The 25,058-nt window shown below is 37.2% G+C and overlaps 1 protein-coding gene and 1 long non-coding RNA gene across 2 annotated transcripts in view; one reads left to right on the top strand and one right to left on the bottom strand.

The window, feature by feature from the left end:
* The window catches only part of hmga2 (high mobility group AT-hook 2), a 188,043-nt gene extending 179,382 nt beyond the window's left edge, over window positions 1-8,661 (bottom strand). The window contains exons 1-2 of the mRNA XM_028807034.2: window positions 7,605-8,661; window positions 5,238-5,324 (exon numbers count right to left, since the gene is read on the bottom strand). Coding sequence (XP_028662867.1) covers window positions 5,238-5,324; window positions 7,605-7,715 — 198 coding nt within the window. The 5' untranslated portion in view covers window positions 7,716-8,661. The remainder of the gene's footprint in view (window positions 1-5,237; window positions 5,325-7,604) is intronic.
* A 2,452-nt stretch (window positions 8,662-11,113) lies between these two features.
* On the top strand, window positions 11,114-22,866 carry LOC127526819 (uncharacterized). The gene is made up of 3 exons (XR_007934258.1): window positions 11,114-11,571; window positions 20,547-20,590; window positions 22,663-22,866. It is a non-coding gene; the product is annotated as an uncharacterized LOC127526819 (long non-coding RNA).
* Window positions 22,867-25,058: the final 2,192 nt, after the last annotated feature.

Here is a 25,058-nt window from a genome sequence, read left to right as displayed (position 1 = left end):
TTTAGACAACATATAATAAGACATATTCACAGGTAAGCCAATCACATTGTGTAAGATCTGCTTACCTGTGTGCTTGTTCCTGCTCATTTTTTATTAAATCCACAAAGAAAATATTATAACAACAATAGAAGAAGTTTAGTTTAAGGTTTGTTTCAAGGAGCCCAAGATTAATGGCAAGCCCCCTCCTACAGGATGGCCATCTACTATAAACAAAATCACTTTTTTAAATTGTTTATTTTGTCTGATTCTATCACATGTCACCAGACACACATTCCAATGCTTGCTAATGACTAAAGCTAGAGGTAAGAATGGAAAATGCATCCATCCATTTCCTGAACACACATTAGCCTATGTCTGTTCATGAGGGTATATCAATCATGCCCAGCACTGGAGCATAATCCTGTAGCAAAATATACAAGAAAAGAACCCACTGTGGAGTCTAGTCTATATTCACTCAAAACAGGCCATTTAGACTTGTCCATCATCTTGAAAACATGTCTGTGGACTGTGGGAACAAAACCAGAATCCCTATAAGATCACCTTGTAAACATGGGGGAAAACCTAAAATCTGAAAACAAAAGACACCCTATTAGAGAATCAAACAAGGGTTCAGCAGTCAAGTGGCAACTCTATCTATTGCATCACTATGACATACTCAAGACTGAGAAAAAACATAACATTTTCACCCCTGTAATAATCCAACTAATTATAAAATTGAAGATTCAAAATTCCTAAACACAAAACAGCATTCATCCATTTATTTGACTATTTCAATTGTATTAATTCCTGCGAATAAAAAGAGCACTTAACTGTTTAAATGGCTTGCAGTGTTGTAAGAAGTCTGAGTATATCTTGGCTAGTATCAGGTACAAAAAAAATGACCCAACTCTCCATGGGGTACTAGTCTACCAGTGTAACATTTACACATCCACACACATTTACTAATACTAAGGGAGATTAGTCACCAGTTAACCTAGCCTTTGGAGGAATCATAGAAATAAATCCAGGAAAGGAGGCAGGCAAATTCTGTAAATTGCAGACAAAGCTGGAATTCAAACCCTAGTACCTTACACTGTGAGGCTAAAATGCTAATCACCATACCACACTGCCACCCCAACTAGTAAATATTAATAAATAGTGCACATTTTTATGATAGACAAGCACGTTTTTAATGCTACCCCCTGTTGAAAAATAGTAAAGAACAGAAAAGGTAACATTAGTTTAATACTGATGCTTATGCTCTTATTTAAAGATACTTTTCCAAAAAAGTTTGAACTTTTAAAAACTGAACAGTATGAACAGCAGAATATTCATATATCTATTTATTGAAATGACATATACACTATATCAATATTGGCATGTAAATTCCTAACCCTGCAAAAATGAATATTACCACAGCAAAAGGTATAGACACTCTTTCACAAACACGCTTCACACAATTTCTTAAAATGATTTGATTTTTTTTTTTTTTTTATAATTTTTGGATTCTTAATGTTAAAAAAGCAAAACCAATTATCTTATCCAAACTTGCCCAGGGCCCTGGGGCATGCTGGTATAAGTCTTTAAACTCAAGAACTACAGGAATGCTAAATAAGCTCCTCACACACGCTCACACTCTAATACGTGACCTGATCGCCTTGGCTGCACACACCTTTCCCAGAACAAGACGATTAACTGCTTTCAGGGACTCGATTGTAGGTGGGAGGTGATTACAAGGAATTAGGAGTGAGAACATTTCTTACTGATCTGCCGTAGATCACAAATGTTAGCATTAATAGCATAGTGTTTTCCAAGATAATGAAGGCAGCATTGATATTTTCAACATTTCTCAATCACAGACAGCAATCTTCCTGGAACAATGTCTGTTTTTCTCTGTTTCAAAGAAGGAGGCGTGATCCTAAAACTTGACTTATCAAACAAAAATTTATCGAAATAATATTATGATAAACACAGGAGAATTATATTTGAAGGGCAGCACTTCCACAGTACTGGATTTAATTCATAGCTAACCATGATCACATTTTTAAAATAATCAGATTAACAAATGAAATGAATTGGGCAAAATTAATTAAGCAGCTGATATTTTGCCTCAAAACAAAAAGTCTATTTTTTCAATACACACAAAACAACTTTATCATCTGTCCATCCATCTATCCTTTTTGTAACCTGCTTAACTAACTAGGTCAGAGTAGTGGGGGCCACAACCTATCTTGACAGCACTAGACGCAAGGTGGAAACCAAACTTGCTTTCATAGATTTTAGTCACTTTCAAAATAACTTCATTCCTATTTTGATCTATTCATGTCTGTTGTGCTTTATTTGATGTAAAAGTTCAAAAATAAAAATTAAGTAAAAGCTGTTTGTCATTAGTCATGTTAGTCATTAGTCACATAAAACTGTAACTCTGAACATTGATGTGTTTGTGTTTGCACGTATTGTCATAAACAGACACAGGCCTAGGTGTGATTTTTTTATTCATTTAACTAGTTGGTAAATTAATATCAATTTACTTTTAGGGGTAATCAGCTCCTAATCTGCTTGGGAGTATATGATTTTCTAATTAAAATGAACACGTGACACAGGCAGGTATAAAAAATAGGAAAAATATGAAGTGCACAGAGAGGGAGAGAATGACGTGAGAATCTACATGTCCTCAACTAAGAGTTTATATTCAGCAGTTAAGCTTGGATGTTATGTTGGACATTCTGGAAAATGTGCCTTTGTCTTGAGAACAGAAGGACATTTACTGAGAGGTTAGGCAACCTCTAAAAGGACACAACTTTATAAAATGTTACTTAACTGAATTCACAGGAGAGCAAAATCACTATTACAATTAGTGTCTGAAAATGTATACTTCACTCCCTTAGTCTTATAAATGCTGCAACGGCATAACTGTTAAATACAAAACATTGACACTACTAGACCTATGCACCTTTCATATATATATATATATATATATATATATATATATATATATAACATAATGTTTTCTCAATACTACATTTTTGTAGACATTTGTCACTTTGTGATACATTTGCCTGCCTCTTACCATACTGATGCATTTTTTTAGGGCCCCACTGGTGCAAAAATTGACTTTCCTCACCTAAAGGCCCTTCACATATGCCAGGCTCAGCAGAGAACCATCCTCTGTCCACAGACACAACCTGGTACTAAACTGTTCCACTATATATACAGTATGTGCTAGTGTGTACTATTGGAAAAAATTCTAGTCCCATTCACAATACGTACATGCTTTCTGCACCTTGTTGCTTAAACAGAGATGTTTCTACCCATAATAATAATTGGCTGTGTAACAGTACAAGAAGTACTATAAATAAAAAATTGGGTGTCTAGGTTCGTTAAAAAGTTGGTCTAATGTGATAGGTATTATTAAAATAAATATTTTATACCATTTTGTAAACTTACTAAGTAATATATGGCTGATGTGAACATAAAAACATTTCCTGAATTAAATTATTCTCTTCATTAATTATATTATTGGAATAGTAGCAGATTTTCACTGCCTGCAAATCTGAATTGAAAATAATGAATTCTGAATGTGGATGCAAAGTGGGAAAGATAATTTTACTACATATACACAAGTAAGATTTAAGGCCAGTACCAAAAGTGCCAGAGAGCTGGCCGAATCTTGGCTATCAAATGAGATCGCCATCAACAGACATTTGGACATAAATCCAGTATATGCAAACTGAAGAAGAAGTTCATAATAAATAAAATCTTTACAACCAATAACCCCCCCCCCCCCATTCACACTGACTTAGCCCCCCCCACCTCGCCGTTGCCCCCTCCACTACGTAATTTTTGCTATATAATGCCTTTGATTCTCGTAAGTCTAAGCATTATCCTCTGATGAAGGCCCCTGGTAGGGACTGAAAGCTCAGGAAAAAAAACTACTTTATGATATGTGATTCATTTTCTCCCTTTGTGGATCTCCAGCTGAAAATATGCAAACCGTATCACAAACCTTCTCTTCCATATATATATATATATATATATATATATATATATATATATATATATATATACATATATCCATCCATCCACTATCCAACCTGCTATACCCTAACTACAGGGTCATGGGGGTCTGCTGGAGCCAATCCCAGCCAGCACAGGGCACAAGGCAGGAAACAAACCCCGGGCAGGGCACCAGCCCACCGCACATAAATATATATATATATATATATATATATATATATATATATATATATATATATATATATATATATATATATATACTGAATACTAGTAAAATAAATATTAGCTAGCGTATACTACTAATTTGTGAGTGGATTTTTTTTCCTTTATTCTGTTTTAACTGTTTTGTAAAAGGTACATTTTTCACATTCCATTAAACACTGTTAGTAGCTGATAAAATGATATCCAATAAATATAGCTCAGTTTATTCCTCAGATTCTGTCTTTGTTTAAGAACATTTATCTATGGAACTCAGTATGAAAGGTACTATTCCAGGCAAATATTCACTGTGTAATTTTTCAGTTATGCTGAGCATCAGTGAGCATCATCTTTAAAATTGTTCTGAAATAGATTTATTTGTTAGCTTATTGTGACAACCACAACACATGAATGGTATACAACAAATTCTTCAAAATTAGTCTTTCCATATCTCCATAATAAATGTTTAGAATAGCAGTATGTTTAGGTACTGAAAGCAGCATGATCTAAAATGCCTTTAAAGGCACTCAACAAAATAAATATGCATGAATAAGACATATTTTTTGATAATATTTTTGATATTAATAACTTCAGCTGCATTAACTACTGGTATACACTATCATCAGCTATACTGTATGCTGTTAATAAAATACTTGCAGATACAATGTATGTTGAATAAAAAAAATTAGCTGAGAAAGATAGCATAAGCTTTATCACAAAATGTTAATGGTTATCACAATTAAAACAGTAATCACTCAAATTACAAGTCTTTAAATGCAGAAAGCAAAAACACAACTTAACATTCTTAAAACCAACTAATTAATTTCAATATATGGGTAAAAATGTAAGTAGGATGGATGAGTAAATTAAGGTGTATACAACTTTGCATCTCTTAACACAGTTGACCTTAGCACAAAAAGCACCTCAGGAAATGCAACTTCTTCTGTGGTAAACCTAAATAAACCTGGAGACCCAGTGTTCTGTGCATGAGGTCTCTAGGAGACCAGTGACAAGAAGCACATAGGAAACACAGTGCACCTCACCTTTTGAGCTGCCTTGGAGGGCCCTTTGTTTTTACTCCCTTTAGGTCTTCCTCTTGGTCTTTTAGGGGCTGGCTCTCCACTGATTTCCTGTATAAATAAACAAATAAAGGACACAACAACAACAGTGAGACGATCTGCACTCACAACTTTCTCAATGCATTGACAGCTCTATGGAGGAGTCTGCTGTGAAATACTGAAATAATATGCAGAACATTACACAATGAAAATTTTGGACTGAAATTGCTAATAACTTTAATCAGCCTACAAGTTTTTACTTCCTAATTTATTAAACTAAAGACTAGAATGATAACTACATAACAAGTGAATGATTTGAAAGGAGTCTTCAAACACAATGCCAACTTTCTTTTACTGTATAATTTGTCTTGCACCTCAAAAAGGCTTAAATGTATGCCTACTTGTGTGCTATGAACATATGAATATGAGTGTATAAAAAAAAAGACTTTCACTGAAGCAGACACATTAATTTAGTTAATGTATACGTAAGTTTGTGTGTATTTTTCTGTACTTGGTAATAAATAATGTAGTCATTTGCAAAAGGAAATTAATCATTTAGATTTAGGACTCAAAATGTTTGCAAAATGATTCATCCTTATTTTAAAACTCAGGGACTTCTAAACTTTGAGAATTTCCTTCAAAATACAGGATGTGGTGGAGCTGATTAAACAAATTAAATCCCTCTTAAAACCATTAGAATTTTTTTTTAATTTCCTTCAATTCTGACTTTTATGCCTCTAGCAATTTGCTGGTTAAATTTTAACCTGAGAAAACTGCTTAGATGTAAAGTTAACTTCATATGCTAAGATAATTATAATAAATGTAATGCTATGCAAACCTTCAACATGAAAATAGCAATCTTTCAGATATGCTGTTAACACCCATCTCTTGAAAATACACTGCATTAAAAATTGTAGCTGGCCATGTATGACATTAGATAATAAAAAATTGGTCTTAATGAAGTTTAAAAGTACCGTACATTATAAAATGTATGGTTTTGGATGTGAATTAAACTCCATTTCATGTGCATATACAGTAGTAATGCATAAAAATAAAACCATATAACTATTTCTGCAAAGAAATCTTTATGGTTTCCTTAAAAAGTCACCATCACAAGAGAGAGATGTACTGGTATTGGGATGTGTATTTCTACACTCTATACACGTGTACGTTATCCTTGTGTAATCATAAACTAGCACATTGAATAGCTAGCTGATCATTATACTATTATTGAATGCAAATACATAAACATTACTTTTCACCACGAAAAATAAACAAGTTGTCTATAATCTGGCTGTATACTTCTGAGGAACTACATTAACCACTACCCCACCACTGAAACCACACCGCTAATTTCATTATTTGTTCCACAAACCTCATTCATAAAAACGTGGAATCTTGCTTGTAAAGCTGTCCGATCTAAACTAATCTGTAGAAATGTAGTGGAATTGCGTTCGAACTTTCGGAAATGTTAGATATCCAGCTCAACTTATGTCTTAAGTGAATTAAGTACTGCACACATTGTTTAACATAACTCGGCATATCGTGTACTTTATGTCAGTGCTATAGATAGATAGATAGAAGTCTTATTAAAGTTATTAAAGTCTTACGATTGCGTTACAGTTTATCGTCTCACGCTGAACTGTAACAAATGGAAAGCGAAAGCGGGCGATATGAAGTCAAATCGTGGAAGTTTCCTAATGCTTCCCAAAGAATGGAGAGGGGAGGGAAAGTTCGAAAAAGTTCGCCCGTGCAACATGCAGAGATCCGCGATCAACTTTTTTCCAATACATTTAAGGAAGAAACAAATGCCGATTACTCGTATAAGCTGCACTCTTATAAAAGAAGATAACTGGCCGCCTGGGGAGAGCGGGGATCCCGGCTGGATGGGCACGCAGCGCGCACGTTTTGCCCTTGCAACCAGCCGCATGTTGTTTTTTGTGTTGTGCAGTCTATAAACGAGCCGCTTGGTAAATATTGGCACACACACACACACACAGTCGAACCTGCTTCGGAGGGAAAAAGAAAAACCATCTGAGAAGTAAAGCTCGGCGTGCCCCGATCGGAAGTGTTAACAACGAGTGCTGCAGCTCCGAGCCTGTCGGGTTCCATCCTTCACAGAAACACTAAAAAGCGCAGTTTGCCTCAAAGCACACCGCACAGTTGTGCGAGCAGCTTAAGATGTGCAGCGACTTAAAACATCAGGTTTAAGAAAAGCTGGGGGCGAACCGCATGTTTAAGTGAAAAGTAAACGTTTAAACAGAAATGTCTTAGACTATGTATTTGAAATAATGAAATGCCTCGATTTGTTTTTTATTTGTCATTCTTAAAAAAAATAAGAAATGGACTGACTTGCTGTTGTTTCCGCGGTCTGCCCCGACCTCTCTTCTGAGGCTGCGTCGTTGCAGGTTGATCCGGTTGAGAAGCGGTAGACTGGCCACTCGTGTCGCCCCGTGTGCTCATCCTGACTTGGCTGGAAAAAAATCGCGATCTTCGGCCCCTCGACCTTAAGAAACGCGGTTCTGCACTCGCACCGCGTGCCGGACGTCCTGGTGATCAAAAACAACGGGAAAGGGACAGTCCTCTTGTGTAGATACGTATAATCAACAAAATCTCATTCAGGTAAAACAGTGACCAAGCAAAGGTGGGGGAAAAGCCTCGGGACTTAAAAAGTGATAATGCACAATCCTTGAAATATTTACGGTACAGAGAGCTTCTGATGTGAAGAAAAAAACAAATCCCATAGAGTCGTGTATTATTTTGTTTTACTTTTGCAGTGCATTTAAATGAGAACAAGGCACATTGGAAAATTAAACGGTGACACTACACCTTCCTGTCAAGATCACGGAATGTGCTATAGCTTAGGGTCTGTGGATTACATACTCAACAGCTATTATATGAGCCTGGGATGAGATCTTTTTTTTTTTTTTTCTTTGCTGGGGCTGGTAAAATTACGAGTCCGGCCCACGGACTGAGCAGTGATGGGTAAAAGAGCACCTTTTCCCCGTGGGTGGAAAACATAGGAGGGCGAGGGAAAGGGGGAGGAGGATGAATGGGTGGTGGAGGTGGTGGTGGTAGTGGTGGATGGAGGCGGGGCTGGCGGTTGTGAAAAATTACAAGGAGGAGGCGGCACAAAAAAAAAAAAAAACTGGAGGCCAGCCAGAGAAAACATTAGAAATTCTGCGGCAAGGAAGAGACCACATTGAGACAAACTCACGTGTCTGGGACCATTCAGTATAATGGCTGGAATCCAGCAGGTTTAAAGGGCTAGGCTAGGGAATCCCAAAAAAATTATAACCACTGTTACAAGCCGATTTAATCAATGTATGACCACGTCATATAACATTTACTTCGAGACAATACTACACTTCTCGCTTAGGTGGGAGTATTAGGGTATACTGTTCCACCTTAAAGCGCTTCAACAACATATAACCAGTTTTTCAGCTACATTTGTTTATCTTAATTATTTTTAATGAAACGTGTTATACAGTATATACAATGCATGGATTCAAAATTTTGATAAAAAAATGTCATTCACTTTTGTAATTAAAAAATACGCGCTAATTGTTTTCAATATTTAATTGAAAGTCAACCCATTGAGGCACATATATAAACATTTTCGTTTTTACCAGTCATCTGAACTACGCGAACATTCATTCACACTACTAAAAAAGAAAAATCGTTTCCTCACACAAGCTTTGCTATAAACAGCTTAATAAAAATCCAAGGTAAACAAGAACTCTTGTTAACAGTTAATTGGTTTGTTTTTACCCTGGATGTGACATTTTAAAAATTCCCTCCTAATGCGTGATAATTGCAACCTAAGGAACGTACTTGTCAAGCGATAATTTTACCTGACCTGCTCCGAACACACAATATCCTGACACGATTCGGGCGAAATTAAACTTCACGTTTATTACAATGAAACAGTAAAGACAACTGAACAGAAAAAAATGAATATAATGTGCCATTCATTTAAGATGGCTGACACATATCCCCTTCAGTAAATACGGTAACATTGACAGAAATATTTTCCAATTGAAGACCGTTGCTTTTTTTTCCTTACAACCATTCATTTTCGATTAGTGGGGTCGAAGGAAACGGGGAGTTTGTTCTGCATATGGCGTATGGCAAGAACCAACCCCGGACGGGCAATATTCTATTGTGTTACATACATACATATTTATTAATTTTACTTATCCACTTATTACGGTGTAATATTCCCTACCTAGGCATCATGGAGCGAGATGCACACGTACACCTTAGCACAATACACCACTTTGAAATAAACGCTTAACTTAAAGCACTTGTCTTTGGCATGTGCAATATACCAGTAGAGTCAACCGTGATAGGATGGTCAGGCAGTGATATGACATTAGATGACACTCAGATTAGGTAAGACGATCTGCATATAAAATGAGATAGATAGATAGATAGATAGATAGATAGATAGATAGATAGATAGATAGATAGATAGATAGATAGATAGATAGATAGATAGATAGATAGATAGATAGATATCCATAAGTAATTTCGATTTTCCTTAATCGCTTTAATACATTTCTTAAAACGATATTGAATAGTGGTTACCTACAAATTACACTTGTAACTGAGCTCTTTTTGAGTCACAGCGGCTTTATGAGGGACTATGGCCATCAACGGGTAGAAATTGTTCCTACCATGCCCCTTATTTCGCCGTGATAGGCTTCGGACCCCTGAGAATGAGGACAACACATGACTTTAGTGCTAAACAGTAAGACTTTACGCTGAATACATATTTTGTTTGTGTAGTTGGTCATAATTTAATATAGCAAGTTACTTTTTTCCTTACTTTTATGATTGTCTGTTTTTGTAATGGTTTAGTTTATGTACTCGGCGGAATAATATATATTTTATCATTATCTGAGAAAATAGATAGATAGATAGATAGATAGATAGATAGATAGATAGATAGATAGATAGATAGATAGATAGATAGATAGATAGATAGATAGATAGATAGATAGATAGAAACTTTGTGAAGATAAAAGTTCAGATGTTTAATGTGAATTTAATGTCTGAGACTGCAAGTTGTTTACAGCAAATTCCGCGAGCATTTGGCTAGTAGTCAATGCGTCATGTCTTTGCTTGCGCCAGTTGCTTAGTTGGCAAAACAAATAAACAAGCAGAGTCAAAATATGGAGAGAAATCCACGACACTGAATATCATTTTGTGTTCAACAGATTCGTTTTTAAATAGTTCATGCTAGAGTGGTGGGCATTGCTTGTGAGCGTGTTTAATTACTATGAGTGACAGAGCTAGATGGTGCGCAAGTGTGTGTATGTGTGTGTGTGTGTGTCTTCATTAGTAGTAGCAGACAGAGAGGCAGAAAGTAAACTGTGTGTGCGCGTGTTTCTAGCTGACTTGAGCTGTGTGCTGCTAGCCCGACCTCCAGCAGCCAGATCAAGCTTTGAAGTTTTCCGCCCATCGACATGAAGTGAGATCAATTACAGAAGAACAACAGTGACAAAGAATTTGGTGCTTTACGTGAAGGAACTTTCCCACGATCAGACTCGCCATCTCAACAACGAGGCATGGCCGGTTTTCTCTACTTTTTGCTCAATACAATAGACCCAAAGATTTTCAAAAAGAGGGGGAAAAAAACTTTGAAAAGCACAATGAAAGGAGACCTTTTTTTCTGAATGCATATTATAGATATATAGTGCATTCATACCAACTACTCTATATTTTCATCAAAGCTATTTTTTACTTAATTGTTAAACAGAAATCAAAATACACCTCGTAACCTTGAAGTCAAGTATGACGGTTTAAAAATGAACGGATTATAATTTTGTTCGGTACTAAATGTTTAAAATATTAATACACATCTCTTGAATAAAGCGTGCGCGTGAAAGTACAGCTGTAAACTAATACGGCGTACTTCCTAAGTAAAAAAAATCAATGAGTCCTTGCCAGTCGTAAGCAACAGAGTCATTTTCTAAAAAATGCATGTTTACAAATGTTAGTTAATGGAACCGGCTTATTTGTTTATCGTTTAAAAAGTGGACGTGACAGCATTTTCGTCACGAAAAAAATACTCTCAGATCTGTTGTTGGTCAACTGTATGAACTTTCTCGTGTAGGTTCCTGGGTTTTCTAAAAAAAAAAAAAAAAAAAAAAAAAGTGGTTAATTTGTCTTTTGCTTTCAGTTCATTCATAAAAAAATCAGCGCCGAGACCCCCGGGAAGGTTTCGTTTGGTGCGCCTCCCTCCGAAAGTCACGCCCCACCCCTCCAGACTGCGTGGCGTCGCGGCCGAGAGCGAAGGAAACCAATCCGCACAGTTAGTGGCTGCGGCCGCAAATTGCTGCGGGGAGCGCCTGGTACCTCACGGTTCAGTGCAACTCGTAGCACCGTGTCGCGCTTTTTTCTTTTGTAACATAAACACGTTTGAAATGCCGCGTATCTACTATCTCCTCCGAGCAGCGCCACCCACAGACAAGGAAGCAGATGCTGAGAAGTGTAGCCATGTTAGTGGAAAGAAAGAAAGAAAGAAAGACTACTCATGCGCCGTTTTCATACTGTAAATATAAACATTGTTTTTACTCACAGTAATATGACACAGTGATAAATTTAAAAACCCCTTCGTAAATTAATTCATCTTGAAAAACATATTTTGATCATTTTTCAAACCCAAATACGCAAGGGTTTTAGATTAGATGTTTCACTAAAAGGTAAAGTAGGGAGACTCTTGTTTAAATGCAAATTTCAGCAAGTCCAGGGTTATTTCCACTCCAGCCTTATTGAAAGTGCTGCTGGGATAAGCTCCGGCTCAGACTGACCCGTGAATTGAATTCATCGAGTTTGAAAACGACTGGTTGGCAGGTTGAATGGAAAGATGAATGGGCTAAAATAAATCTTATGCAAGAATGTTGAGCTTAATAGAATCTATGTCTGTTACCTCAGCCTTTTTATAACTCAGACACTCTAATTAATCAGATTCATGACTTGTTTAATTTATTTAGAGTTTAAAGCAGGTACTGTATTTAGTTTATCTATCTATCTATCTATCTATCTATCTATCTATCTATCTATCTATCTATCTATCTATCTATCTATCTATCTATCTGTTTCTTCTTCTTAAAAATTATAAAATAGCTATTGTCTCACACACATAAAATAAACATTTACACCAAATACAGTCATAAAAGAAAGTAAAATTAAAAGCTACCAACTATATTATGTTAAATCAACTCCTCAAACAAATAACTTACTTCACTTACACTGTGTAGAGTTTGCAGGTTTTCTGTTTGCTCCTTCAACATCATAAAAAAATATGTGCGTTAGGTTAATGGGCAACTCCTGTTTTGCCTTTTTTCGTGAATTTTGGTGAGTTTCCTCAGATTGGCACACTATCCATTGGCACATTATCCACACTACGAGGGATCTGCACTGGCAATCGGAAGGTTGCCGGTTCGAATCCCATAAAATGCCAAAAGGGACTCTGCTCTGTTGGGCCCTTGAGCAAGGATCTTAACCTGCAATTGCTAAGCGCTTTGAGTAGTGAGAAAAGCGCTATATAAATGCAAAGAATTGTTATTGTAAAAGAATTGACTGTATCCAGTCTTGCATCCAAAGTTCTGGAAATGGATAGGAGGAATCATGAAATAGATTAAGCATGTTTGAAAATTGAGCAAATGTGTGGATAGTTCTTGAAGTTACATTTCTAATATGTACCACATAAATGCTTTGGAATTTATTGTTCATAAGGGTCTAGGAAAGAAAGCATTTTAGTAATTTTCACATTTTCTCTAATAGTCACTGTATCATACAGTAATACAACATATCAGTTTGACAATGGGAGACATGGGGCCTGGCCCTCACCAATGAATGCACTGTTACTACAATAAGTCTCAAATAAAATGATTTTTTTCCTCACTTTTTTAAGGCCACAGTTAATGTAAATATGTTAATAATCAATAAATTAGACGCACATTGATGCAGGGTAGCGCTGTCACCTCATAGTCTAGGGTCGGCACCCTGTGTGGAAACTGCATATGGATCCACGTGGGTTTGTTTCGTTTTCCTTCCACAGACTAAAGATACACAGTTTACGTGAATTAGTGATGCTAAACTCTCCCCATTGGTGTGTGTGTTCGCCCTAAAATGTGCTGGCATTCTATCCATTAGTTGTTCCTGCCTGTGTTGATTGCTTTCTGGGATAAGCTGCCACTGACCCCTACTCTGGATAAGCTGATTCAGAGGATGGATAGATCATCTCTCTTTCTTGCGCATCACCAATCCTTAAAACAGAATGATATATACCCTGTACAAGTTCAGTTACATGTTAGTTTATTGTTTCACATTTAGATTAAGAGAGGCCCACTGTTTGAAGGATGAGTACCAGCACCTGCTCTTACTGTGTCAGTGAGTACCAGTACGGTATACCCACAGCGCTGTAAACTTCACAGGAGCACCCCTCACCTTGCTCTTCAATGGAATTTAACTATATCATAGGCTTTGAAGTTTCAAAGGGGACCACCCACTCACCCCAACCCCATCCCATTCTTCGATTGCATGTTGTTGTATTGCAGTGCTCAAAGTTTCACAGGAGATCTACCTAGAGTCCCGGCACCTTTTCTTAGGGTACCAGTGTATGAAGGGGAAAACATCTCTTTGAAACATTGTACCACTAGTAATTTGGTTCCACTTCAAGCATAGGAAAGGTGCTTATGGTTGCCTGTAGAAACAGTGTTTTTTTTTTTTTTTTTTTTTTTGTAGAAACAGCAACATGATGGTCTGAACAAATCTCCATTACACATAACAAATGCTGTACCGCTGTGACAAAATATATAAATTTAGATATAAACAAAACAAAAGATTTAAACAAAAATGTGCTGACTCTTCAGATATTTGAATATTATACTATGCATACATTTTCTAACTTGTTAAAATAAGAAAGTGCTTATTTTGCCACAGTTAAAATACAAACTTAAAAAAAGTAACATTTTCTGTCATTTAAATATCATTAATATTATTTTTGTCTTTTTTTCTAATTTGAGAGTTTTGAATGTGTTAATGTAAGTGAAAATTACTTCATATTGTAAATTTAAATTGCAAACATTTTACCTTAATTGACTTGCGATGTGATGTAATTCTGTAGCAGTACAGCTGAGACTCTAAAAATGTAGTTATTTTTATGGTTCGTATGACCCCCTAAATGCCAAACTCTGCCTATGATTTTAGCCTTTGGTTTTGATAATCAGCATGGTGAAAATTTCAGAGTTATGGAGCAGTAAATTAAGGAGATTTTGAGAAGCATGACACAAAAAACAATATGATTGACAAGCATATAGATAGATAGATAGATAGATAGATAGATAGATAGATAGATAGATAGATAGATAGATAGATAGATAGATAGATAGATAGATAGATAGATAGATAGATAGATAGATAGATAGATAGATAGATAGATCTGTTTGCTTAATAAGTCACTATGAGTGTAAATTGTCATTTTTAACCTTTTTTAACCTATTAAAGATGGTCGATGTACCATAAGGGTATTCGTTGTATAATGCATGAATAAATAATGTGGTAAAAAATTTCCAAACACAGAAGAGACCATGCAAGTCATTGCAAAATACAAAGTTATTTTGCTTCTGGTACACTGATGTGTTTTTCACTCAGACACTGGTTTCACAAATGAATGCTTACTTCCAGCTCCAATATTCTTTATATCCCAACCAGTATGGAAGGGACCAATTCAAGCTCAGAGGATGTGACATCAACAGTCCTGTGAAGGCTCAGTCGTGGAGGCAAAAAAGGATAAGGGGTTACTGACAATGCCTTCTAATGCTTGGAGGTGGTAGTGCCCTTTTTGTAGCAGCCCCCTACTTGCACTTGTGTAACACCTATAACCACTGCTGTAGTTGGAAAAAGCACTAGCACATATTTAGAGTATCAATGTCAGTATAGGACAGTACTCTGATCTTACACAACAGGCACGAATTCATGCAATCCTGTCTCATATCTATATACTGTATATAAAAGTCAATGTGTGTATGTATGTACTGTATGTTCCAGCATCACGTACAAACAGCTGGAGCGATTTTCATGACACTTGGTACACATGTTTCTCATTGGTTGACTTAAAATACTGTAGGGTGAAATCAATCCTAACCCACCCCATTCTGGGTAGGGTGGGGGGTGATCTTGCGATCATGTATGCATGTTATCATCCAGTTGACACTCGGAATGACCACCAGAGGGCGAACTAGAAGTGACTGCCATTCTTTATGTTTGAGCACCACCACGCCCCTGGTGCTTTTGAAATTAAATAGAGTTGGCTGGTTCCGAGCGTCAACTGGATGATAACATACATACAAGACTGCAAGACAAACACATTAGTGAGTCTTCATTGTTTGTTCATTTATTTTTATTTTTAAAGTTGTGTTTTTTTAATTATATTTTTCTCAAACAATTAAAAAAAAAACACTTTTTTTTCCTCCTGGGCAATGTTGGGTATTTCAGCTAGCAGATAATAAAACAAATGCCATATTTAAATGCAGACTTCTTCAGTCTGCATCTCAAAGAAACAAAACAAGAAAAAGGGTAAAGAAAAGAAGGTAAGAGACACAACCTTTAGGTTTTGTCAGGTATGTGTCTAAAAGATTAAAAACCAGGTTACAAATATAAGACGGAAGTAAGGTAACAAAATCCAGAGAATTGAAAAAAAGTGAAAGACAAAATTAGTTGTGTTAAAACCTACACCATTATGTAATGGTCTGTAGATGGCTTTCATGACATGTCTTCAAACCCAGAATAATGGCAAGGAAACCAAATGTGGATACAAATAAATATGATTACAAAGAGAAAGAGAGGTTGCGAGCATGCACTGATACAGTGCATTGCCACTCCCACCACATGACAAACCACCTCAGGATCTCAAATTAGGACCCAAGTGCAGTCGTGCATCGGGTGACACCTCAGCACCACACTAATTTGAATGGTATAGAACAGTGTGAGTTTTTTTTTACAGTGGCTAGAGTGCCAACCTTGAAACCAACCCCCAAGCATTCCCTGCAAGTTGGAGGACCTGCTTGCAGAGTGATGATTACAAAACAAATAATAAATATAATGAGGAAAAATTAAAGGAGGTTTCAAAGTAAAAAAAAATTGAGGGGAAAACTACAAACCTAACAGTCCTCTAGGGCCTACCTAAATAGTATTGTTCCTTTCTATAAAATGGAGTGCCTCACACACGCACACCCAGCGCAAACATGCTCTAACACTTCCCTTGTCATTTCCATCACATTCTCTTCATAATATCTGTATGTCTCTTTTTCCCAACAGTTAAATATCTATCAAGCACTCCTCCCAACTCAAACTTGAAAACGTTCCTGTCTGGAAAGAGACATTTATGCTCAGACGAGAAGCCATTTCTAGGTCATTCTTGGCAATCACTTGCAGGTTCAGGAATAAGCTAGAAAATTCCCCAAGCTAATATCTCATGCTCTTTATACCAGTTAAAGTTAGCTCCAATACTGGACTCCAGCCTTTCATTAAAGGTCCTGGCAACCTCTTGTATTACTTACCAATTATCCAAATATCCAAGTCGTTTAGTATCCTTGTAGTATAGTTTAATTGGTTATTAAGTAATGGCACACCTGTAAATCTGCTTAAAGCAGGTCCATCCACAAAAACTGAGTGACTATGCAAGAAGAAGGCTAGTGATGGAGGCCACCAAGAGACCTGTGAGAACTCTGAAGGAGCTACAAGCTAGAGGGCATGAAAGACAGAAGTGGTAATGCTAAAGCAGCACATTCATTAACTGTTGGCCCTTAAATAGTGCTTGGGCAGTTCCTCAGCCATTGGTTCAGATGTTCCTACCACCCTAAGCTCAACGTATACTGCACAAGGTACACAACAAAGGACAAACAGCATAGAACCCTGGCATAACATAACAGATGAGCCATAGAAGCTGCTGTTTGTAATTCCTAGAATCCTAAGTGCAAGTCTCACCTGTGTGGTCTGTATGATGTTTAAGTACAAGGCCAATGTATTGTGTATACATTGGTTCATTTTAGTTTAAATAATTTGTGATATATATCTTCTGTTCTTTTTCCATTTTTCTGTGGTGGCGATCTGCGCCATCACCACCTAATCAAAGCACCGTGATGTCCCTACATTGATGGATTAAAGTCCACGTCACCATCATCATCAAGTCCTTCCATGAGAACCCTGAATACAATGAGGACTGATTGATGTCATTTATGTTAGGTAGAATGCCTAGAGGGGGCTAGGCGGTCTCATGACTTGGAACCCCTGCAGATTTTATTTTTTCTCCAGCCGTCTGGAGTTTTTTTTGTTTTTTCTGTCCTCCCTGGCCATCGGACCTTACTTTTATTCTATGTTAATTAGTGTTCTCTTATTTTAATTCTTATTTTGTCTTTTTTTTCTCTCTTTCTTCGTCATGTAAAGCACTTTGAGCTACATTATTTGTATGACGATGTGCTATATAAATAAATGTTGTTTTAAGTACAGTAATGTTTAAATGTAATTTTATTAATAACTTTGAAATATTTTTCTGTAATTAATAATAATAAAGCATTATAAGTAGTAAAGCATTGTGGATTATTGGTGATTTTACTATTAAAAGGCAATTTCCAACACGTTCCAACTGGTATTTAAAATCATGGTAAGAACATCTGCAAGAATGAAACTCATTTGTATCCAAAGGCCTGCTTGTACATAATACTAAGTTGTAGTCAAAAAGTAATTTTGAAATTCTATGATCTATAAACAAGAGTGTGATTCCAAAATGCTCAAAAGATTCTGAATAGAAATCCACAATCTTGGACAATGCAAATTCTGTGCCATCAGCTTATAAACTGGTACACTGGTAAATCAACAAACTAACACAAAAATTGAATTCTGCAAGTTCCAAAACTCCCCAAACCAAGAAAAAAAAGAAAGAAAACACAATGCACAAAAGAGTTCCATATCATAAGAATTACAGTAGATGCTGTGCAAGTTCTGGAGTTGTATGATGTCATGATTGGCAGTTTTTGTTATTTTTTCATTCATTTTGAGTGGCCATTTTGGTCAGTGTTTATGCTCATTCAGGGTTTTTCTATCTCAGAGAATTCATTTTTGATACTGTTTTATTTATTTTTTGCTCTGTTTAAATGTTGCTAAGACAATTGCGTGTTATATACATTCCCTGTGTGTGTTCAAGGTACCCCAGAAATAGATTCCTCATGGCAATCAGAATGAGTTGTTGTTAAGATAAACTGTACAGTGGCGTGAATATCATTGTTCACTTTAGACCCCAGTGTCTGGTCCTTAAACCCAAATGTGATGGAGTATAGTTGCAAGTATACCTTTGTCCACTAGAGGGAACTCTGAGGTGGCTGCAGAATTTTCAATGGTGACTGCTTCAGAAGTAAACCCTTGGGGATTTTTAAAGACTGCACTCACAGCCCCAATTCACCCAAACAGACTTGTACATATATGTACATAGAATAGGTACATGTACTCTAATTATTTGTATTCACCCAGATATTTTGCACTTCTGTGTTTTAATTCAAAACATTTTTTCTTCATGAAAAATTCTCTTAACAGTGCACTCTTCAATTTTATATGCCGGTACTAACTTCTCAGTTCTTTGCGTGTTAAAGCTGAAGATAGGTTATGCCATTTACATCAGTTGTTGCTGTGATAAATATAAAAACATTGTCTATTATTGCAATTGACCGAAAACAATTATGGATTGCTTTGGGAAATGAATCTTGCATAACCTTGTCTTACTAAAACAAAAACACATGTTGAAGTAATTGTGCTATATAACTGAGTTTTTAAATGATTAGTTTTGTTAGTAGATATCGAATGAGACAAAAGCAAACCGAAAATCTTATTTTCCACATGGAAGTTTAACCACAATGAAAATATTTTTTACACCATAAGACCTAATCTTATCAGTCAGGATTTCAACAGGAAATACAGTATTAAGTAATTCCTTGTTTTTCCCTCATATTTGAACAGCATAAACATTTATTTTTCTGGTTTCAGTCTCAGGGCAGAAGATGGTATGGTGGCTTTCTTTATTCTCAAGCAATTATTAAAAATATGCAAAGCAGTGTGACAGATAAACCATTAACCATTATATAATACACACATTCTGTATATATACTAGTTGATCCATTCTGTGATAAATGACAGAGTATTGTTCTAATACATAAAGTGCATAAGTGACATCTAACTGAAATTAGATAGAGTGTTTCTGCAGTCCCTTTTGATGTCACTTGCAACATCATTCTTAATATGCCCATTTTAAAGCATTTGTTCCTTGTACTAATAAATTGCATTGCATTTTCCCCTCTAATAGATGATGCATACAGAACAACATTATATCCTAAACAAAGACATTTTAAATAGAGGAAAATGTCAGGAAATAAGGTTGAGAGATGAAGTACTAAACACATTGGAGCCCACAAACATAGCTGATGGTATGACCGCAAAGGTACCAAACTCGGGTTCTGGGAGGCCAATGTGCCCTCTTTTATAGTTGTTAATGGAATTTGTTATTCATTTACATGATTTATTCATCCTCTTATTTATTATGTACTTCCTTTATAATTCTTTTTTTATTTCCTATGTTCTTTCAATTTAAATTTTACTATCATGTTGTAGAGTCAGTTTGTCTGTTGTCTCAGTTATAGGACTTTTGGGGTATGATTCCCAACAGTAGTTCTAATGTTTGCAATGCACCATGAGTTAGAACAAAAAATGCAATGCATTTTATTATTACATGCATTACAAAATAAATTCCAAAATGGTAATTCACAAACATTAATGTTGAATCCATCCATCCACCCATTATCCAACCCGCTATATCCTAACTACAGGGTCACGGGGGTCTGCTGGAGCCAATCCCAGCCAACACAGGGCGCAAGGCAGGAAACAAACCCCGGGCAGGGCGCCCGCCCACCGCAGGGTGTTAATGTTGAATATGTCAAACAGAACGTAACTAAGGAACAGACAGAACATGTCTTATACTATATACAGTAGGTAAAAAGCAAAGCAAAATATCCTTATTCACATTTTCTGAATAGAATTTTAGTGTTACAACAACATTGTCATTTGCAGTGCCGTTATTAAGGAAATGTCAAGAAAGGAGTGTGACATGCAAGTTGATACAATAACTAAAAATTTAAAAACACAATGACCATTGATTTCATCCACAGCACTTCCAATTTTAAGAGAAGTACACCCTAATAATATAATTGTCCTTATTGTTTTTTCTTTTATTGACAGATATGTGCTGAGAATTTTCAGGTAAGGAAGACAGAAGTTGCAAGGTAAGGCAGTTCTATTCACTAATCAGGGTGTCGGAGAGAGACAACATGTTGCATATTGATTAGCACATGCAATGAAGAATTTCACTGACCTATGACAATAATGATTATATAAACCTTTAAACATTTATATATACAGTGACTGCCTTCCAGGAGGTGCTCAAATAACCAGAACGCAATTTCTTAGAGTAAGCTTTAAAACACATCCATAAGAATGCTATTAATATTTTTCTGTTTAAAAGTTACTTAGTAAAGCAGTCGCAGCCTCTAGCCACAGTCCTTATTTTCTCCCATTTATTACAGTTGAGCTCTTGATAAGTTTAACCCAAATAATTTAAATCAATTCAATCAAATAGCAAATCCAGGGTTTCAAGTAAATGCTTCCAATCCCCACATGAAAAGAGTGTAGAACATGCTTTGGAGCGTCTGTAGTTCCTTGTTGTACCCTCCATGCTTTTCCCTGTATTCCCTTCTTGGTTCCTCAGTATAGGACAGAGTGAAAATGCAGATGTTTATGTGAAACTTTGTTAGCCACCAATTTGTTCTGTTAATGGTAGTCTTTTCAGGCCCTTCCATAACTTTTGCTTTCTCTAAATGTACATCTCCCTTGAACTATTCATTAGCCGAGAATAACATCAGGAAAGCTAAAGAAATACAAAGCATGTTATTATAGAAAAATACAGCATTCAGATGGAAGCAAAAGCAAATTACAAAGTAATATGAAACTATAAACCTACTGCCCCTTTGGCTTTTTTCTACTTTTTGGTTCACCCTATGGCCCACTCTACCTTTCGCTCCATTTTATACCTCTGCAACTCTGTGTAGACTCTGCCCTCTCTTCCTTCTGCCATTTCAGTATTTGCCACCTGCCCTTCTCCTGACCCAAGGAGCCTCTAACTGACAACAGCCCTTAAACCCTATCACAAGGTCACTTCCAGCCATGCCCTGAAATCACTTCTGGAGTTAGTGCTCTAAGGGCTCGAGCTTAGAGGTCTATCTAGAGGCCCCTGATGTCCCGAGTCTTCTATAACCCTTAAAAGGCCATTTGTGTGAGGGACTGCGTATTCCTATAGGTCTGTAACTTATGCAACTATATGCTGTATAGAACCCCCACAATGTTGCAACCTGTGTTGTATTTTCCTTGCTCTCCACCTCTCTGTTATTTAAGGATCAGGGTCTTCTCTCCTATATGTTGTGGGGGAGCATGCCATGTGTCTACCCCAGATGAACAATCTCTCTGTCTAGAGTGGTGGACCTAATATGTATCTCTGTAAAGGTACCTTTAATACTTATAAAATACAACACCACCAGAGGTTCAGTATACCAATAAGCATTCTTCTCACCAGGGCTTTATATGATAGGTTTGCAGATCAAGGACAGTTGATACCTGGTGTCTGATTTGAAGCTCAAAGGGCAAAATGTTTATTGGCTTAACTGTATGGTGCATTACCAGTCCAGAAAGTGAGAACTCAATCCAGGACAAAGACATCGTTTATAGGTAAAGTTAGTTAAGGGGGCAGTAGGTAAATGTTGTTGCCTCAGGAAGATTTAGTTATAAATGGTGTACTTATTTGTGTAATTATGTATTAATTGTGTATTAACCCAGTTATAATGTCAGTAATAGGTAGGTTGCTCACTCAGTAACTTTTTTTCTGCAACATTTTTATAACATGGTTCAGGAATTAATTAAGCAAGTGGTTCGTAAAAACAGATTCAAGAAGTCAGACTTTGACATCATTATATAAACACAATCATGACAGCAATTTCACTTGATGAAAGAAGACATTCCAAACTCATCATCTACAAACTTTCACATGAAAGAATAGAAATGGAAAGTTTGAATGACATGGTTTGAAATGTATCAAATAAAATATAAGCAGTACAAAAAAAGTTTAAGATTTTTACAAGTGTGCACTGTATGGCTTTGTAATTAGTTTATGGCAGGAGAATATATAAATCTATTGCCAGCATAGTTCATTATACTAAAAGATATGAAATAAAAAACTATTATAGTTATTTGCAATCTTGAAATATAGTCTCCCATTCATTCATTTTTAACCCCCTATCTATTTCAGATTCACAGAAAGCTGGTGCCTACCTAGCCTGGCAGTGCTGGACAGTGAACCATCACTGGACAGAACACCATTCCATTGTAGGGCAAACTCACGTACACAGCCACACTAACTTCACTGGAACAATTTTGGCATGCCTAAAATCTAGTTATTATGCTATCCTTTTCTGTTTGATTATGGATGAATAGAGCACCAAATGTAGGAATTTGGGTAAGGTTGAGGGCAATCGTGAGGATAAGCTTTCATAGAACACTAAAACACATGATCAAAGGAGTGTCCTGTTTCCTGAACTGCTTTCATAATAACTGCATTTTATCTAATCATATTGATTCTGTCAGTGTTTGTTAGAAAACCTATTTGTTTTGGTACCTTTTGTAAAACATTATTCAAAGTTAGGCATTATTTTGGTTGAATGATATCCATCTGTCCTGTGTATGACATTAAACTGTATCTGGCCCTGAAAGCAGTCCTCCAAAAAAAACTCATGGGGGTTGGTGCAGGATTGGCATTCCAGCCACCGTAAACAAACTTCATGCAGCTCTGAGATGACAGACTGGACTCCTTTGCTGTCTGTGGAATTAGCTCTGCTGAAGCCATCCATAGAAAGGCTGCTTCCATTATGAAGGGGATGGGGCTCCTGAGGAAGAATCAAAACTGTCAGAGAGGCAATGGGGTTGGCTCTATTGGGGATCAGAACTGGTGTGGTGCTGAGGCATTGCCCGCTGTACAGCAGCACTCGGAATCCAGTATCCCGAGCTTTGTTATGTGGTGGATGTGGCAACACACTGTACCAGTGCATGCTCTCCTGATCTGACTTGACCTGATATTTATATGTGATTTCATGTAGCATCTAACTTCTTTTACTAGTAGAAGCTAAACACTTTTATATAAATGCGAGTAAAATCTATATGTAATCATAAATATAGAAAAAAAGCTTTATATGTCTGCAAAGCCTTTTAAGCCACAAATTAAAGTCAAGCATTGATTGTGTAGATGCCACAAGGGCTGGATGGACTATGGTGTTATGGGTCCACAGCTCTCCAGCAAAGGCCAGTTCGTTTTAAATAAATAGTCGCCGCGCTCGCGGCTTAGCGAGGGGATGTGGTAACTGTAGCGAGCCACAGGGCGATCTGCGGTGTGGGCGTTTTTCACCTAAGTGCACAGGTGAGAAACTGCCCACATCCATGATTGTTCCTGTGGCTAATGGGCTGCAGCTGCCATGTCCTCCCCGCATATATAGCGAAGCGCGAGCCGGTTAAGGGGGAAAAAAGAAAAGAAAGGGAAGAGAACGGGAGGTAGGGAGAAGGACAGGAAAGAAAGAGAAGTAAAAGAAAGAGACTGAAAGAAATGGAGGTTGCAGGAAGGAAGAATGGAAGGGAGAGAGAGCGAGTGCGCCGGTGCGAGTGAGTGAGTGCACAAGCTCACAGCAGCTGAACAGACAACCTGGGTGTGAGGCCGACACCCCAGGCGTAGTTGTTGTCACTCCCGCAGAGCTTTATGAAGGACGGGAGTGACGAGAAAGTGGATGATTCTCCACGGAAGACCGCGGGGAATAGGGATTTGGGAACGTGGTGTCCACCATGTGAGAGCCTTGGCCGTTGGTGGATTTCTCAGGTCACTGTCAGGGTATGCCGACCGGAGCCGAGGATCGGAAAGGCTACTGACAGTTGCAGTAGGAGCAGATAGAAGGCCAGCTGCAGAAAGAGCGTCTTGCCTGTAGAGCAGCCCAAACGGGAGTAGCAGGGGGACCGCCAGAGTAACTAAGAAGCACCGGGATTGTCATTTGTTTTTAAAGACTGCTTCCTGTAGATGTTTGAACCTCGTTTTAAAGGATTGTTGTTTTTGTGTCTTTTAACCTCCACATTTCTTTAATGGATTGTTTATTTATTTATTGAACTTTGAAAACTGCACTATTGCACTTTGTGATTTTATTTTAATAAAAGCACTTTGCACTTTTTAACCATCCTCTTGCTCAATTGTTTATTGCCTCACTGTCTAGCTCATCGGTGACATTACCGACGGTGTTGGGTTCAAGGGCTCCCTAACAGCCGATGGGAGCATGGAGCTGAACCCGCATCGTCACATGGACATCTCGGCCAGGAAAGGGAATAGACCTGGAAGGAAGAATCGAAAAGGTGGACGGACAGCCCATTAAAAAGAGAAAATGTGGATGGAAGTTTTTTATTCCCCCAACACGCTAGATGGCAGCAGCCCCGGAGTTCAGTGCACCGTAAGGAACCAGCAGGACTAGCTGGGATATGTAGTCTGGCAGAGCAGCCCTGCTGGGGTCTCTAGGTACCATGAGAGGATGCTGTAGAGAGACAAGCTCCCTATTATGGACTTCCGTACATCCCGGAGGTACTTCCATCGGGCAATCGCCCTGGCACTGGAAGTATTCC

Source organism: Erpetoichthys calabaricus, chromosome 1 (assembly GCF_900747795.2).
Source record: "Erpetoichthys calabaricus chromosome 1, fErpCal1.3, whole genome shotgun sequence".
Lineage (NCBI taxonomy): Eukaryota > Metazoa > Chordata > Cladistia > Polypteriformes > Polypteridae > Erpetoichthys > Erpetoichthys calabaricus.
The sequence above is the reverse complement of the archived record's forward strand: the minus strand, read 5'-3'. Positions and strand labels throughout refer to the sequence as shown.